The sequence below is a fragment of the Corvus hawaiiensis genome, unplaced genomic scaffold, assembly GCF_020740725.1.
Source record: "Corvus hawaiiensis isolate bCorHaw1 unplaced genomic scaffold, bCorHaw1.pri.cur scaffold_93_ctg1, whole genome shotgun sequence".
In the NCBI taxonomy this organism is placed as follows: Eukaryota; Metazoa; Chordata; class Aves; order Passeriformes; family Corvidae; genus Corvus; species Corvus hawaiiensis.
This window is the reverse complement of record NW_025963387.1, coordinates 93,551-110,547: the sequence shown is the minus strand read 5'-3', so window position 1 is coordinate 110,547 and position 16,997 is coordinate 93,551. Positions and strand designations below refer to the sequence as shown.

Genomic DNA, 16,997 nt, shown 5'->3' with positions numbered 1-16,997 from the left:
AGGCAGCAAAGAAAGGCAGAGTTTTTGTCCTGCCTGAATCGCTGCGCAGGGCTCCTCAGCTGGGCACGGCGCAGCCCTGCTGCTGGAGCTGAGCTGCTCTTCCCAGCACTGGTGGCCCCCATGCCAGCTGCTTTTGCTTGTCCTGCTTCAGCAACAGCCGGGGCCCTGGGCAGAGCACTGACAGCCTGCTCCAGCCCCAGGGAAGAAGAAGCCCCTGGAGAAGCTGTGCCAGGTGCGGCTGCTGCTGCTGGAGACATGGAGGGTGACATCAAGGATGACAAGCTCTTCTCCACCTGGCAAGCTGAAGATGATGGACTTCAATTGTGGCACCTTCTCCAAAGCCAGGCTCCACGGCGAATTTGCAGATGAGTCCACACGCAGGGGGCCGCTCCCAGATTTGTGCATTGCACAGCCTGGCCGGGAAGCAAAGGTTCCCCCCTTTGCTGGGGCGGATGCAACCAATTCTTCAGTCGGCTGCCAAGCTGCTTTTTGCAGGGCTGGGGGATAGGCTGGGCTGGTTTTGAACTGGGAGTCTGCTCCTGGCCCTGCCAACAGCCCCCAGCACCCACCGTGCCCCACGTTGGGGCTGGGGCAGCTGGCCCGACACAAAGCAAGCCCCATGGTGGGAGCAGAGGTTGGACAGCAGAAGCTGTGCATGGGCTGCTTTGCTCTGCAGGCAAGGAAGGGCTTGGGCTACTCCACTGCCCTTGTTGGCTTTGGGCTCAGCATGACTTTTGGGGGCAGTGCAGGGGGAAGGGAGAAAGCGTGGGCTGCCCTGGCCCGTGGGTGGGTTTTTCCCTCGCATGGCGGGCTTGGGCCTTCCTCAAGGCCCCAGCAGAGAGAAGATTTTTTACCTTTTTCCTTGTTTCCCCTTTTTGTCTGTAATCTCTTTTCATTGATTTATGGTTTGTTTTTCCAAAGGAAGCGTTCTAGGTGCTGTCGGGTCCGGATGGCGAAGTGCTTGGGAGCAGCTGCGGCGTGGGTGGGACGTGCCCTTGGAGAAGGCTGAGGACAGCGTTTGGGAGCAGCTTTTCTTCTGGCGGCGGGAGGCGTGAGGTGGGTGCCCGTCCTCTTGGCACGGCTGGGATAAGGGCTTTTGGGAGACGGCAGCGAGCGCAGCAGCATCCCGCTCTGGGCAGCTGCTGAGGAGGTGGCTGTGCCACGGCCGGCTGCAGGCTGGGCACGTGTCCTGCACTCCTGCTCTCCTGCCAGAGGCAGCAATGCTGGGCAGCTTTGGGCAGCGCTCTGAGCACGGCCAGCACGGCCTGGGCACCGCGGGCGGCTGGGACAAGGGGAATGGGAGCCTTCAGCCGACGGGCGCTTTCTGCTTTGTCTCCTTGCAGCCGGGCTCTGCGGATGCTGAGGCTGCTCTGGGCTCCGCCAGGGCTCTGCTGCGGCTCAGCCCCGGGCCACGAGAAGCCAAAGAAGAAACGCCGTGACCTGCAGCAGAGACGTGCCCGAGCAGCTCGGCAGTGCAGCTCACGTTTGCAGAGCGTGCACCTCCAGGGGAAAATATGACACCCCCCAATAACAAACTTGTTCAGTAACTTCTGAATGAAATCAGTCTGGGATGACCCCCAATGACGTTTTTCAGCTTGCTCAAGCTGAAGCTCAGCCCTTCTCTGAACAGTTCTCTCCCCCACCTGCCTTTTGCTCCACAAGTGCTCCCTCTTTCCCCCAGTGAGTTCCCAGCTCACTGCAGTCCCCATTGCACTGTAGCCTTCCTTGATGCCCCTGGCCACGAGGAAGAGCGAGCCCCAGGTTTAGGGACTCGTGTAGTCACTGCCTGAAGAACAGCAATGTCTCAGAGGTCTGGTGAGATTTGGGTGTCATTCAGAGCTGCTCTCCAGGCCTCAGCTCTGCTCACTGCTGGCTTCCCACTCCCTTTTCCTCGTTCTTCACAGAGCAGAGCAGGATGAGCTCTGTGAATGCCCTTGACTCTCGCCACTCTTCCCAGCCCAGCCACCCAGCCCAGCTAGGCTTAAGATGGAGCTTCTTTGTCTCCTCTGGCACCCCAGGGCAGTCCCCTCTGCGGGGAGCAGCAGCCCCAGAGCGCAGCACACAGCAGTGCAGGCCGCACCTGGAGCAGCTCCCTGCAGCCATGGCCTGGCTCTTTGTGGCAACCAAATGCTCCCTGTGTGCAGCTGTCCCTGGAGGATGGTCCCAGGGCAGAGCCCAGCCGGGCTCCCACTGCATCCCCTGGAGCCTGGGGCAGACAGCGCTCGCAGAGCTGAGGTTCATGGTGAGCACCCAGAGCTGTGGCTCGCAGTCGGTGTTTGCAAGCATTGTGATCTCATCTCCTGTGACCTGTGGGGAAAAGGAGCTGTGCAGCCAGGCCAGCGCTGCTCCTCTGGGCAGGGACGAGGCTGAAGGCCTTTCCTGTTGCCGAGGAGGCGGCATTAAGCCTTAGCGGGGCCTGGCAGCTGTGGAGCCGGATCTCGCCCGCTGTCCGGGACTCGCTGCCCACCAACCGCCCCCACCCACCGCGCTCCGTTCTGCAGGGACAGAAGGCTCTGGCTGTGCGAGGGTTTCCATCACGTCTGTGTACCCGTGGCTCTGCAACGCACACGGAGAGGGAAAGTGTCAAGTCACGGTGCTGGCACACTCCTTCCTTTCCATACAGGACACGTCCCTGCGCACCCCGTGTGCGGATCTATTCAAAGGACAGGCGTGGATAGAGATTTCCCACGGAGCTCTGACTCTGGCGGAAGTCACCTTGTCAGCCAGCAGCCAGGGGATTTGTTTCCCAGCTCTGTGTCAGTCGGTGCCCAAGAGCTGAAGGGAGCAGCATGTAGAAGCAGTTCCCAGATTTCTAGGCAGGCAGTGGAGCTGACAAGCATCCGCGTAACTCGCCGTGTTCATCGGGAGGGGGTGCTGCTTCTTTGGGAGTACGGCACAACGGAGACACGAGACTTGGAAAAATCCCAGCTCCCTGTGGATTTGTGCAGCAGGGCTGGGGCTGCTCCCAAAGTTCCCCCGCCCCAGTGACACAGCCGGACATGGGCTGAGGGGGGGCTGGATCAGGCTTTCTTGTCCACCTGCATGCCAGGAGGGAGCACAAAATCTACCTGCATTCTCTGCAGCGTGCCATCCTGGAGCAGAGCCATTCCCAAAGGAAGCCGTGAGCCCGGGACAAGCCAGTGCCGCAGTGGGATCCTAGCAGCGCTTGTGGAAGCTGGGAGAGAGGAGCCCACCTGGAGCAGTTTCCTGCCAGGATTAATCATCCCGTGGCTTCCCACCAGGGTCTCATTGCTTCCAAAAGGCCCCAGAGTGTCACCGTGGCCCCTCGGTTCCACCAGGTTCCATAGCGTCACTGTGGTGCCCAGGCTTCCGTCAGCTTCCCTAGCATCCCCACGGTCTGCAGGGCTCCCCGAGCTTCTGTGCTGGTGTCACAGTGGAGCCAGGGTTCCGTGTAGGTCCCCAGCATCACAAAGGCTCTCCTGGGAGCCACGGGTCACAAAGCAGCGTGGGTTCTGTGCAGCCCCGCTGTGTCACAATGGCCGCCGGCTTCCACGAGCCCCCGCAGTGTCCCAGTGGCTTTAGGAGTGGGTGGCTGGGAGTTGGTGCCCCGCCAGCGGCTGGGGGAGAAGCAGCAGGGACAGCGTGCGGACAGTGCCATGGCCACTTCTGTGGCCGCTCGCGTCTCTGTCCCAGGCACAGCCGTGGTGTGGAACACCGGCTCCTTTGGGTGTGCAGGTGGCAGTGACGGCCTGGAGCATGGCTGCTCCCGGGGGACACCCTGGGGCAGGAGGCCGCTGGAGATTCATCGCCACACGCTGCAGCTCCTTGTCATGAGGTGCTCGGAGTGATTCTAAAGGCTGTTCCCACCAGGCAGTTGTCTGGGTTAGAGCTGTTGAGCTGTCAGCGGGAATGCAAAGGCCAAGCTCGGGAGCCTTTTGTCCTGGTGCCGTTGTCTTTGGATCCTGACTCTGCGAGAGGGAAGGCTTAGGATGGTGCCTAGAGCTGAGAAGGAAAGTGCAAGTTAGGGCAAAGGAGTTCATCTTGCTCTTGGAGTGTGGGTGCAAAGAGGAGTCTGCACTTGCAAGGGGAAGATGAGGGAAATCTTTTTGTCCTGACACCGTTGATTTGAGAGCAGGGAAGTTTCCAAGTTGCCTCTGCCCTTGGGCTGCTTTCGAGCTGGGCTCGCAGTGATTCCTTCTTCTGCAAGTGGGCAGCGCTATCGTGTGCTTGTTTCGATGAGCGCTGACAGTGCCCAGGAAAAAGCCAAGCGCTTCGCTGGCGCGGCCCCAGTGGTGTGCGAGCAGTCGGTGGAAGAGCTCGGCTGTGCACCCTGCCTCTTGGAGACATAAAGGAATGTGATCCTGCATGTAGCAGGGAGGGAGGAGGAATCGTTTTTGCTGTTGGCTGTGCAGTTTCTAGGCTGCAAAAGAAAAGGCAATTCCAGCACGGCCTCTTTCTTTAGAACCTTTTCTGTGCCATCAGCTGCTCAGCATGGAACTCACACCCTCTGAAATGCATCCAAATCCCTGAAGATATGCTTCTTCTCTCAAGCTCAGTGTACCATCTTACCCTCTCATTTTAGCATATGCCAAACCCCCTTCCAAACATCCAGCAGCTGCTTGTCAAGAAAAAGTCCTAGAACAAAAAGCCAGTGCTGGCTTTCATAGCCCCTTTGCTGTCTAGGAACTAGAGGAAACAAGCTAGTGATACGCACTTTCTTTCTCAACTCCATCGAGCGCATCCTTCTCTCCAGGTGGCAGAGTCCTTGGCGGAAGTGAAGCATCTCCAGCTGCAGTTCAGACTGACAGATGTGCCAGGACAGGAAACATTTGCTGACCTTCCCTCTTCCCTGTGCAACATGATTCTCGCAGCCCAGTCACTTTCACACACCTTCGGTATCCCTGAGTCCAAGCACCTAAAGCTCCCACAGACAGACGTGTCAGGAAGGAACACGTTCCAAAAGCACCCCCTTCTCTTATCAGCATATACATTGTGCACAACACGCTGCGGCACTGAACTGATTTTGGGGGGTCGTGTGTCCCCCCCAGCCCCGCGGTCACTCTGCCCCTGCCCGGCTGCTCCCAGTGTTCCCAGGAAGGCTTCCCAGTTCGCCCCGGTCCCGTTGATTGGGGAACAGTGGGAAGGGACTTTGGGGGATCCCGCGCGGGGACCGAGAGTGGAGGGGGCGGAACCGGCCCCAGGATGGATCGGGAATGGGGACCCCCGTGTGTCACCCTTGTGTCGCCCCCCCGGGGGGGTCCTTGGGAGGCACCTCAACCCCAAATCGGCACCCAGCGAACCCCAAAGGCGCAGAGGCCCCGCCCCCTAAGCCGCCCCACAGCCCCCACCGACCAACCAAAATTCCCCGCGAGTATCAGATAATCAGAGAAGGCGCTGAACAACCTTCAGGCAATCAGAGCGCGCGGCGCTGGTGACTCACCAGTTGCCAGGCAGACCCGCAGCGCCCAGCGCTCCCCACCCGGACCCCACCTGCGCCCCCCCTCGCCCCCAGCGCCCCCCGCCAGGGGAATTTGCGGAGGGGGCGCGTGGGGGGCTCCCAGGCCGGGCCCACAGCCCAGCCCTGCCCCAGCCCGACCTGCCCCGACTCCATCCCGGCTCCTCCCGCGGGATGCGACCGCGCTGGGAAAACGGGGGGCCAAGGGTGGGCACTGGGCCCGGGGGGAGCAGGAGAAGGGATGGGGGAGGAGGAGAAGGAGAAGGAGGCATCTTCTAATGGTATTTTATTGAGTGTCACTTTTTAGAGACCGGGATCAATACTCCCCGGGCGTCAGGGCGAGTCCCTCAGGGCTGTGGGGCCCTGCTGCCGGCTCACCCCGTGCCAGCCCAGCGCCAGCGCTCAGCGGGGCTTTGGCTTCCCGTGCCCTTTCCCGTGCCCTTTCCCGTGTCCCCAGCCCACCGTCACCACCCCCGTGTCCCCAGGTCGTGCCCCACCCCTCCCCCCCTCCCCCTCTGTCGAGACATGGAGGATGAGAATTTCCCCACCATCCACCCCAAAGGTTCCCCCGAGGCCATTTCCTCTCGTCCTTTCCCTTGGGAGCAGAGCCCCAGCCCTCCTGGCTGCCCTCTCCTGTAAGGGACTTGGAGAGAGCCAGGTCCCCCCTGAGCCTCCTTTCCTCCAGGCTCAGCCCCCTCAGATCCCTCAGCTGCCCCTCAGAAGTCCTCCAGACCCTTCCCCAGCTCCGTTCCCATCTCTGGACATGCTCCAGCCCCTCCATGTGTTTCTTGAAGTTTGAAGCCCAATCGCTGCCCTGTCGCTGCAGGTGCCAAAACCCCAGGGAGACTCCTTGGAAATGGGGGTAGAGAGGCCCATTTCCCTTTCCTTCAAAGGGAAACGTGTGCAAAAATGCTCCCAATGGCCGAGCGGGTTTGCTGTGGCTGCGGGAGGAAGAGATGCTCCGGGACTCCGCCTCGGCCCCGGAGCGGAGCGGCCCGTGCTGCCCCGGGGCGCGCGGGGCTCGGCCGTGGGGCGCGCGGGGGGGAACGGACAAACGGGCACCGGACACACGGACACGCGGACAAACGCTCCCAGCGCTTCAGCGGCAGCGGCAGCAGCGGCAGCAGCGGCAGCAGCGGCAGCAGCACAAGAGCAGCACAAGAGCAGCGAGTCCACGAACCCTCTGCGTCCCTTCTCCTGCTCCTCCTCTCCCTCTCCCAGTGTCTCGCACCCTCTCCCGCTCTCCCTTTCGTTCCCCAACCCCCCGTCCCGCGGCCTCCCTCTCCCCACGCCCGGCCGGGCCATGCCCCCGGCCCGCCCCCGGCCCCGGGCGGGGCTGCCCCCTCCCCGCCCCCGGGCGTCCCGCCGCGGTCCCGCGTCCGCCCGGCTCTCGCCGTCCTGGCTGCGGCGCTGCTGGGCGGGCGTCAGTGCCTGGCTCCTGGGCACCATCGCCAGCCCCTGGCTGCGGCTGGCCCGACCCCGACCCCGACCCCGACCCCTACCCCCACCCCGACCGCGGCCTCGGCTCCTGCCGGGGCCCGCCGGGGACACAGGCGGCGCGGCCGCTCCCGCCGCCTCCGCAGCGTCTTCCCCGCTCCGAAGTCCGCCGCTCTTGAGCGCGGCCGCCGGCCCCGAGCCGCCGGTGTCCGCTTCAAAAGAGCCAACATGTGGACATGGCCGGCCCGGGGCGGTTGAGCGGCGCTCGGGGGCCGTTCCTGGCCCCGGGCCGAGCGCTGACGGCCGCGTCTCGCCGGCAGGGAAGGCGCAGCAGGGCCTGAAGGAGCGGTACCGGCTGGGTTCGCTGCTGGGGCGCGGCGGCTTCGGCAGCGTCTTCGCGGCGACGCGGCTCTCGGACGGCGCCCCGGTGAGTGGCGGGGCCGGCGGCGGGCGCAGGAGGCGGGGGGCAAAGGAGGAGGAGAAGGAGCATGGGGCTCGGCACGGCGGGCGGCGAGCTCAGCCCGCTGCTCCCCTTGCCTTGCAGGTGGCCATCAAACGGGTGCCACGGAACCGCATCCACCATTGGGGCCGGCTGGTGAGTGAGCGAGGGGCAGCGGGAGAAGCCGGGGCGCGACGGGCGGGGATGAGCCGAGGCCCGGCAGGGTGGAAGCCGCCAGAACGCCTCGAGGGAGAGCGGCCGTGGGACCAGCGGAGCGCGCATAGCGTCCCCGGCTGGCTGAGGGCTTGCCGAGCCCCGGCACGGCATCGGCCCCGCTGACGGCATCGTGCTCCTCCCACAGCCCGACGGCACCCGAGCACCACTGGAGATCGTGCTGCTGGACAAGGTGTCCGCTGGCTTCCCCGGCATCGTCCAGCTCCACGAGTGGCTGGAGCTCCCCAGCAACGTGGTGATGGTGCTGGAGCGCCCGGAGCGGTCTCAGGACCTCCTGCACTTCATTTGGGCACGGGGCTTCCTGTGCGAGGAGGTGGCGCGGCACCTGTTCCGCCAGGTGCTGGAGGCCGTGCGGCACTGCACCAGCTGCGGGGTCCTGCACCGGGACATCAAACCAGAGAACATCCTGGTTGACCTGGCCACCGGGCAGGCCAAACTCATCGACTTTGGCTGTGGCACCTACCTGCAAGCCGCAGCCTACACCAGCTTTGCAGGTGAGCCCACGCAGGGGGAGGCTCCTGGTAGCGGCATCTCAGAGCCCAACAGCTCACAGCCCAAGCCGGCTGTGGCCCGGGGGATTGTCCCTTTTGCTGCCAGTCATGGCAGCCGGAGTCTTCAGCTGAGCTGCTTTTGAGCGGCGCTGGCTGAGGGCCCATCTTCCAGCCCTGCTGGCCGCCTTTGCCAGCCACTCTGCCCAGGACTGTCGCTGGGGCTGGGGCAGCCAGCGCCACAGAAACACCCGTGGGTGGGGGTAGCAGAGAGGGGGGGGGCCAGAACCTGTGCTCCAGCCCGTTTGGTGTGCAGGCGAGACAGGGCTCGGACCGCTCTGCTGCCCGCGCTTGCCTTGGCTTAAGAATGGTTTCTGGGGCAGTGCAGGCAGGGAGGATGAAAGCGTGGTTTTTCCCCAGCACCAAGTGCGTTTTTCCTTTGCATGGAATGCTCGGGCCTTGCCAGGGCTTCTGCTGCCCTCTTGCGACACCAGCGGCTTCTTTTCCAACCCCCAGTTTGTACACAAGTCCCCGGTGCTGGCGAGAGGGCAGCGGGTGCGGCCCCCGCAGGCCCAGGGATGCTGGGGTGAGGCTCTGGGAGCAGGCAGCGTCCCCCTGAAGAACTCCATCTCTATTCCATAGGAACACCGTCCTACAGCCCCCCGGAATGGACGCACCTCGGCTGGTACCACGGCGAGGCAGCGACCGTCTGGTCCCTGGGCATCGTGCTGCACCAGATGGTCTGCGGGGAGCACCCTTTCAGGAGGGGCTGGAACAGCACCTGGGGCCGGCTCTCGCTCCCACGACGGCTCTCTCCAGGTGGATCCTCGTCTCTGCAGCACGGGGGGAAGAGCAGTGCTGGGAGACAGCAGCGGGCTCAGGAGCATGCCACACTGGCAGCTGCTGAGGAGGTGGCAATGTCCTGCTCCCCTCCAAAAGAAAGAATTGATGGCAAAGTTTAGGCACAGCCCTGAGCACACGCAGCACGGCCTGGCCATGGCAAGAGTGGGGCAAAGCGGACAGGAGCCTTCTGCAACTGACTGGTGCTTTCTGCTTTCTCTGCGCAGAGTGCCAGGATCTCATCCGACGGTGTTTATCCGTGCTCTCCTCGGAAAGGCCCTCATTAGAAGACCTGTCCTGTGATCCTTGGATGCAGGATATTCGCGAGCCGTAGGAGAATGGAGAGAGCCACACGCACGCTTTGAGCCAGGGAGCCGGTAAGTTCCAGCTGCACACGTGCCTTGGCAAGAGGCAGCAAAGAAAGGCAGAGTTTTTGTCTTGCCTGAATCGCTGCGCAGGGCTCCTCAGCTGGGCACGGCGCAGCCCTGCTGCTGGAGCTGAGCTGCTCTTCCCAGCACTGGTGGCCCCCATGCCAGCTGCTTTTGCTTGTCCTGCTTCAGCAACAGCCGGGGCCCTGGGCAGAGCACTGACAGCCTGCTCCAGCCCCAGGGAAGAAGAAGCCCCTGGAGAAGCTGTGCCAGGTGCGGCTGCTGCTGCTGGAGACATGGAGGGTGACATCAAGGATGACAAGCTCTTCCTCCACCTGGCAAGCTGAAGATGATGGACTTCAATTGTGGCACCTTCTCCAAAGCCAGGCTCCACGGCGAATTTGCAGATGAGTCCACACGCAGGGGGCCGCTCCCAGATTTGTGCATTGCACAGCCTGGCCGGGAAGCAAAGGTTCCCCCCTTTGCTGGGGCGGATGCAACCAATTCTTCAGTCGGCTGCCAAGCTGCTTTTTGGCAGGGCTGGGGGGATAGGCTGGGCTGGTTTTGAACTGGGAGTCTGCTCCTGGCCCTGCCAACAGCCCCCAGCACCCACCGTGCCCCACGTTGGGGCTGGGGCAGCTGGCCCGACACAAAGCAAGCCCCATGGTGGGAGCAGAGGTTGGACAGCAGAAGCTGTGCATGGGCTGCTTTGCTCTGCAGGCAAGGAAGGGCTTGGGCTACTCCACTGCCCTTGTTGGCTTTGGGCTCAGCATGACTTTTGGGGGCAGTGCAGGGGGAAGGGAGAAAGCGTGGGCTGCCCTGGCCCGTGGGTGGGTTTTTCCCTCGCATGGCGGGCTTGGGCCTTCCTCAAGGCCCCAGCAGAGAGAAGATTTTTTACCTTTTTCCTTGTTTCCCCTTTTTGTCTGTAATCTCTTTTCATTGATTTATGGTTTGTTTTTCCAAAGGAAGCGTTCTAGGTGCTGTCGGGTCCGGATGGCGAAGTGCTTGGGAGCAGCTGCGGCGTGGGTGGGACGTGCCCTTGGAGAAGGCTGAGGACAGCGTTTGGGAGCAGCTTTTCTTCTGGCGGCGGGAGGCGTGAGGTGGGTGCCCGTCCTCTTGGCACGGCTGGGATAAGGGCTTTTGGGAGACGGCAGCGAGCGCAGCAGCATCCCGCTCTGGGCAGCTGCTGAGGAGGTGGCTGTGCCACGGCCGGCTGCAGGCTGGGCACGTGTCCTGCACTCCTGCTCTCCTGCCAGAGGCAGCAATGCTGGGCAGCTTTGGGCAGCGCTCTGAGCACGGCCAGCACGGCCTGGGCACCGCGGGCGGCTGGGACAAGGGGAATGGGAGCCTTCAGCCGACGGGCGCTTTCTGCTTTGTCTCCTTGCAGCCGGGCTCTGCGGATGCTGAGGCTGCTCTGGGCTCCGCCAGGGCTCTGCTGCGGCTCAGCCCCGGGGCCACGAGAAGCCAAAGAAGAAACGCCGTGACCTGCAGCAGAGACGTGCCCGAGCAGCTCGGCAGTGCAGCTCACGTTTGCAGAGCGTGCACCTCCAGGGGAAAATATGACACCCCCCAATAACAAACTTGTTCAGTAACTTCTGAAATGAAATCAGTCTGGGATGACCCCCAATGACGTTTTTCAGCTTGCTCAAGCTGAAGCTCAGCCCTTCTCTGAACAGTTCTCTCCCCCACCTGCCTTTTGCTCCACAAGTGCTCCCTCTTTCCCCCAGTGAGTTCCCAGCTCACTGCAGTCCCCATTGCACTGTAGCCTTCCTTGATGCCCCTGGCCACGAGGAAGAGCGAGCCCCAGGTTTAGGGACTCGTGTAGTCACTGCCTGAAGAACAGCAATGTCTCAGAGGTCTGGTGAGATTTGGGTGTCATTCAGAGCTGCTCTCCAGGCCTCAGCTCTGCTCACTGCTGGCTTCCCACTCCCTTTTCCTCGTTCTTCACAGAGCAGGATGAGCTCTGTGAATGCCCTTGACTCTCGCCACTCTTCCCAGCCCAGCCACCCAGCCCAGCTAGGCTTAAGATGGAGCTTCTTTGTCTCCTCTGGCACCCCAGGGCAGTCCCCTCTGCGGGGAGCAGCAGCCCCAGAGCGCAGCACACAGCAGTGCAGGCCGCACCTGGAGCAGCTCCCTGCAGCCATGGCCTGGCTCTTTGTGGCAACCAAATGCTCCCTGTGTGCAGCTGTCCCTGGAGGATGGTCCCAGGGCAGAGCCCAGCCGGGCTCCCACTGCATCCCCTGGAGCCTGGGGCAGACAGCGCTCGCAGAGCTGAGGTTCATGGTGAGCACCCAGAGCTGTGGCTCGCAGTCGGTGTTTGCAAGCATTGTGATCTCATCTCCTGTGACCTGTGGGGAAAAGGAGCTGTGCAGCCAGGCCAGCGCTGCTCCTCTGGGCAGGGACGAGGCTGAAGGCCTTTCCTGTTGCCGAGGAGGCGGCATTAAGCCTTAGCGGGGCCTGGCAGCTGTGGAGCCGGATCTCGCCCGCTGTCCGGGACTCGCTGCCCACCAACCGCCCCCACCCGCCGCGCTCCGTTCTGCAGGGACAGAAGGCTCTGGCTGTGCGAGGGTTTCCATCACGTCTGTGTACCCGTGGCTCTGCAACGCACACGGAGAGGGAAAGTGTCAAGTCACGGTGCTGGCACACTCCTTCCTTTCCATACAGGACACGTCCCTGCGCACCCCGTGTGCGGATCTATTCAAAGGACAGGCGTGGATAGAGATTTCCCACGGAGCTCTGACTCTGGCGGAAGTCACCTTGTCAGCCAGCAGCCAGGGGATTTGTTTCCCAGCTCTGTGTCAGTCGGTGCCCAAGAGCTGAAGGGAGCAGCATGTAGAAGCAGTTCCCAGATTTCTAGGCAGGCAGTGGAGCTGACAAGCATCCGCGTAACTCGCCGTGTTCATCGGGAGGGGGTGCTGCTTCTTTGGGAGTACGGCACAACGGAGACACGAGACTTGGAAAAATCCCAGCTCCCTGTGGATTTGTGCAGCAGGGCTGGGGCTGCTCCCAAAGTTCCCCCGCCCCAGTGACACAGCCGGACATGGGCTGAGGGGGGGCTGGATCAGGCTTTCTTGTCCACCTGCATGCCAGGAGGGAGCACAAAATCTACCTGCATTCTCTGCAGCGTGCCATCCTGGAGCAGAGCCATTCCCAAAGGAAGCCGTGAGCCCGGGACAAGCCAGTGCCGCAGTGGGATCCTAGCAGCGCTTGTGGAAGCTGGGAGAGAGGAGCCCACCTGGAGCAGTTTCCTGCCAGGATTAATCATCCCGTGGCTTCCCACCAGGGTCTCATTGCTTCCAAAAGGCCCCAGAGTGTCACCGTGGCCCCTCGGTTCCACCAGGTTCCATAGCGTCACTGTGGTGCCCAGGCTTCCGTCAGCTTCCCTAGCATCCCCACGGTCTGCAGGGCTCCCCGAGCTTCTGTGCTGGTGTCACAGTGGAGCCAGGGTTCCGTGTAGGTCCCCAGCATCACAAAGGCTCTCCTGGGAGCCACGGGTCACAAAGCAGCGTGGGTTCTGTGCAGCCCCGCTGTGTCACAATGGCCGCCGGCTTCCACGAGCCCCCGCAGTGTCCCAGTGGCTTTAGGAGTGGGTGGCTGGGAGTTGGTGCCCCGCCAGCGGCTGGGGGAGAAGCAGCAGGGACAGCGTGCGGACAGTGCCATGGCCACTTCTGTGGCCACTCGTGTCTCTGTCCCAGGAACAGCCGTGGTGTGGAACACCGGCTCTGTTGCATGTGCCCCCAGGCTGGGCCACACTGGCAGAGCGGGACTCTGCTGCCAGCGCTGAGCCTGGCTGGGGCTGGGGGTCAGGCCCCAGGCACTGGCATGGGGCTTGTGTGAGCCAAAGCAAGTGCAGGACAGGCTGGGGATGGTGCTTGTGCTGCCAGAATGCAGCAGACGGGGCACCGTGTCCCTCAGCGGGGCACCCAGCCCAGCCCCAGCCTGGCAGCAGGGCACCCACTCTGCCTGTGGGGAGCACATCCCTGTCCTACTGCTGGAGTCCCTCTTCATCCCAGGACCATGTCCTCCTCCTCCTCATCTTTTCCATCAACATCCATGGCCTCAATGTACTCTTCCATTTCCACCTCCATCTCTTCCTCCATCTCTTCCTTCACATCCACCTCCATCTCTTCCTCTATCTCCTCCTTCACATCCACCTCCATCTCTTCCTCTCCAGTCTCTCCTCCCTCCACTTCCATCTCCTCCTCTGTATCAGTCTTTAGATCCACCTCCATCTCTTTCTCTTTGTCTCTGGAAACCTGCAGATGTCGCAAGACCTCGGAGTGGGATCCCTGTCCCACAGCATCCCCACAGAGGCACTTAGGTGGTGTCCATTTGCATGGAATGGCACCTTACCTTCCTGGGGACCAATGTGAGCATCTTGCAGGGATGAATGGCAAAATCCAGGCACGAGAGACCTTTCCGAAGTCTTGGGAGTAGCGGAGCAGGGGCCAAGCAGGGTGACAGGTGTGTAGGCACAAGGGCGAATGGTTGTGTTGTCCTCTTTGCTGGATGCTGGGAGCTCCAGTGTGAATGCAGACCGTGACATCACAATTGACAGGAGTCCAGGGTCACCGTGGAGTGGACAACGGGGATCATAGAATGATGCCATCCCTGAGTGGTCTGGCTTGGAAGGGACGCTGAAGATCATCTTGTTGCAACTTGAGCAATCTTCTAGCAGAGCACGTTGCTCAGAGTCCTGTTGCCACCTGGCCTTGGATGTTCGCAGCGATGGGGCATGCACATCCTCTGTGCACAGCCTGGGCCAGTGCCTCAGCACTCTCAGTGTGAAAAAGCAGCTTCCTTAGATCCAACCTAACTCAACGTCCTGCACTTAAAAGCCATCCCCGCTTCTGCTCTTGCCACTGGCCCTATTGAACACTGTCCCCATCTTTCCTATGGCACCCTTCAAGTCCTGCATGGCCACAGCAAAGCCTCTCCAGGGCCTTCTGTTCTCCAGGCTCAACATTCTCAAGCCCACATGGACAGCAGTGACTTAGATCAGCAGAAATCAAAGCTGCAAAGTAGCAACTAGCACCAGCAACTGAGAGAGGGAACTTTAGACCTAGCCTTGTCTCTAAAGAGACAAAATTAGTAAGAGTGCAGGGGCAGATGGTGGGACACTGGCTCTGTTCTAACTGATGAATATTTTCTTTTTTTCTTCTTCTTCTTCTTTTCTCTCATGCTGACCCAGGTTTTGCTGTTTGAAAGGAAGCTTGGCACAGCATCCATTGTCTCGTGCATTTGTGAAACACCGAGCAGAATCTGAGCAGGCTGATGGCGCAGAGCAAAACCTGCAAATATCTTGAGGATCCTGAGCCTGGGGGATGCAGCTAAACCCAGTCCAAAGGAATTTCTGGAAAGTCAAACCTGGTTTACATTTTCTTGAGTTTGCCTGTGCCAGCTTCACCAGACATTTAGAAAAAAGCAAACAAAAAACTCCAACCAAAAAAGACAAAACCCCAAACAAACCAACCCACAGAAACCAATCAAACAACCAGCTAAAAAACCCCAAAGAAAACCAAAAGGAATGAGGAGTTCATCTTAGTTGTGAGGATATCACAGCAGGCGAATGGCCGCTTCCCACAGGATCACCATACAAAGCCACATGGAACAGCTGCTCCAAAAGATCCACACCAGGGGAAATAGCAGAAGTGCTACATGGCGGCTTTGGGGGTAGCTCCACATGAAGGTGAAGGATGAGCACTGAGTGGTACAGATCCAGCATTCCCCACAGTCCAGGCCGCTCTTTGCTGCTGATGAAAGACCCTTGCAGGACTGTGGCCCTTCTCAAGGCAATGTCAATCATTGGCACAGCTCTCAGCTGAGCCACTGGCATTTCCAGAGCGAGATTCAGGCCAGAAGCCAGAAGCAAATCTCGGCAATACGTGTCTGTGGCAGGTGAGGAGACTGAAAGCTTTCATTAGGAATTGGAGATTATGAGCACTGACATTTACTGTGCTAAGAAAGTCCAAGGGACAAATTTGTGCCAGTTCATGGCACGCCTTTAACTACGAGGATCAATTTGTGTTATGCTTGTAGCAGAGTCTGGTGACAGAGAGGGTTTTGAAAGGAAGTCTTGCTCCATGGAGGCCTGTACCCAAAGAAAATGCCAAGAGAACTGAGGTGTGAAAAACAAAGATCCTTTGTTTCTATAAGAGCAGCAACAAAAAGCAACCGGAGAACATATTTACATTGGAAGAACCTTTGTAACAACAACGATCTAGAGAACGTATTGACAAGAACATAGCTATCAAAACGATATTAAACGTATTTACAGAAGACCCAAAGAAACCCTAAAAGGTATCTACAGAAGGGTGCCATCTGTGTCCTGGATCTCCATCAGTCCTGGAAGAAAAGCAAGTGACACAGTCATTGCAGTCAGGCACAGAGGGCTGTTGCATGTGCCCCCAGGCTGGGCCACACTGGCAGAGCGGGACTCTGCTGCCAGCGCTGAGCCTGGCTGGGGCTGGGGGTCAGGCCCCAGGCACTGGCATGGGGCTTGTGTGAGCCAAAGCAAGTGCAGGACAGGCTGGGGATGGTGCTTGTGCTGCCAGAATGCAGCAGACGGGGCACCGTGTCCCTCAGCGGGGCACCCAGCCCAGCCCCAGCTGGGCAGCAGGGCACCCACTCTGCCTGTGGGGAGCACATCCCTGTCCTACTGCTGGAGTCCCTCTTCATCCCAGGACCATGTCCTCCTCCTCCTCATCTTTTCCATCAACATCCATGGCCTCAATGTACTCTTCCATTTCCACCTCCATCTCTTCCTCCATCTCTTCCTTCACATCCACCTCCATCTCTTCCTCTATCTCCTCCTTCACATCCACCTCCATCTCTTCCTCTCCAGTCTCTCCTCCCTCCACTTCCATCTCCTCCTCTGTATCAGTCTTTAGATCCACCTCCATCTCTTTCTCTTTGTCTCTGCAAACCTGCAGATGTCGCAAGACCTCGGAGTGGGATCCCTGTCCCACAGCATCCCCACAGAGGCACTTAGGTGGTGTCCATTTGCATGGAATGGCACCTTACCTTCCTGGGGACCAATGTGAGCATCTTGCAGGGATGAATGGCAAAATCCAGGCACGAGAGACCTTTCCGAAGTCTTGGGAGTAGCGGAGCAGGGGCCAAGCAGGGTGACAGGTGTGTAGGCACAAGGGCGAATGGTTGTGTTGTCCTCTTTGCTGGATGCTGGGAGCTCCAGTGTGAATGCAGACCGTGACATCACAATTGACAGGAGTCCAGGGTCACCGTGGAGTGGACAACGGGGATCATAGAATGATGCCATCCCTGAGTGGTCTGGCTTGGAAGGGACGCTGAAGATCATCTTGTTGCAACTTGAGCAATCTTCTAGCAGAGCACGTTGCTCAGAGTCCTGTTGCCACCTGGCCTTGGATGTTCGCAGCGATGGGGCATGCACATCCTCTGTGCACAGCCTGGGCCAGTGCCTCAGCACTCTCAGTGTGAAAAAGCAGCTTCCTTAGATCCAACCTAACTCAACGTCCTGCACTTAAAAGCCATCCCCGCTTCTGCTCTTGCCACTGGCCCTATTGAACACTGTCCCCATCTTTCCTATGGCACCCTTCAAGTCCTGCATGGCCACAGCAAAGCCTCTCCAGGGCCTTCTGTTCTCCAGGCTCAACATTCTCAAGCCCACATGGACAGCAGTGACTTAGATCAGCAGAAATCAAAGCTGCAAAGTAGCAACTAGCACCAGCAACTGAGAGAGGGAACTTTAGACCTAGCCTTGTCTCTAAAGAGACAAAATTAGTAAGAGTGCAGGG

At 60.3% G+C, this 16,997-nt stretch overlaps 1 protein-coding gene across 1 annotated transcript; it reads left to right on the top strand.

The window, feature by feature from the left end:
• The first annotated feature begins 255 nt into the window (after positions 1 to 255).
• On the top strand, positions 256 to 9,452 carry LOC125321133 (serine/threonine-protein kinase pim-1-like). The gene is made up of 7 exons (XM_048293529.1): positions 256 to 296; positions 6,872 to 7,280; positions 7,398 to 7,448; positions 7,654 to 8,020; positions 8,657 to 8,833; positions 9,082 to 9,231; positions 9,415 to 9,452. Exons 1-6 carry the CDS (start codon positions 256 to 258, stop codon positions 9,186 to 9,188), a joined length of 1,152 nt encoding a protein of 383 aa, XP_048149486.1. The 3' UTR covers positions 9,189 to 9,231; positions 9,415 to 9,452.
• Positions 9,453 to 16,997: the final 7,545 nt, after the last annotated feature.

Coding starts and splice junctions, on each gene's coding strand:
- LOC125321133 (XM_048293529.1), top strand. CDS start 256: ATGGAGGGTGACATCAAGGATGACAAGCTCTTCTCCACCTG. Junction 7,281..7,397: donor GGCTCTCGGACGGCGCCCCG/GTGAGTGGCGGG, acceptor CTTGCCTTGCAG/GTGGCCATCAAACGGGTGCC. Junction 8,834..9,081: donor CCCACGACGGCTCTCTCCAG/GTGGATCCTCGT, acceptor TTCTCTGCGCAG/AGTGCCAGGATCTCATCCGA.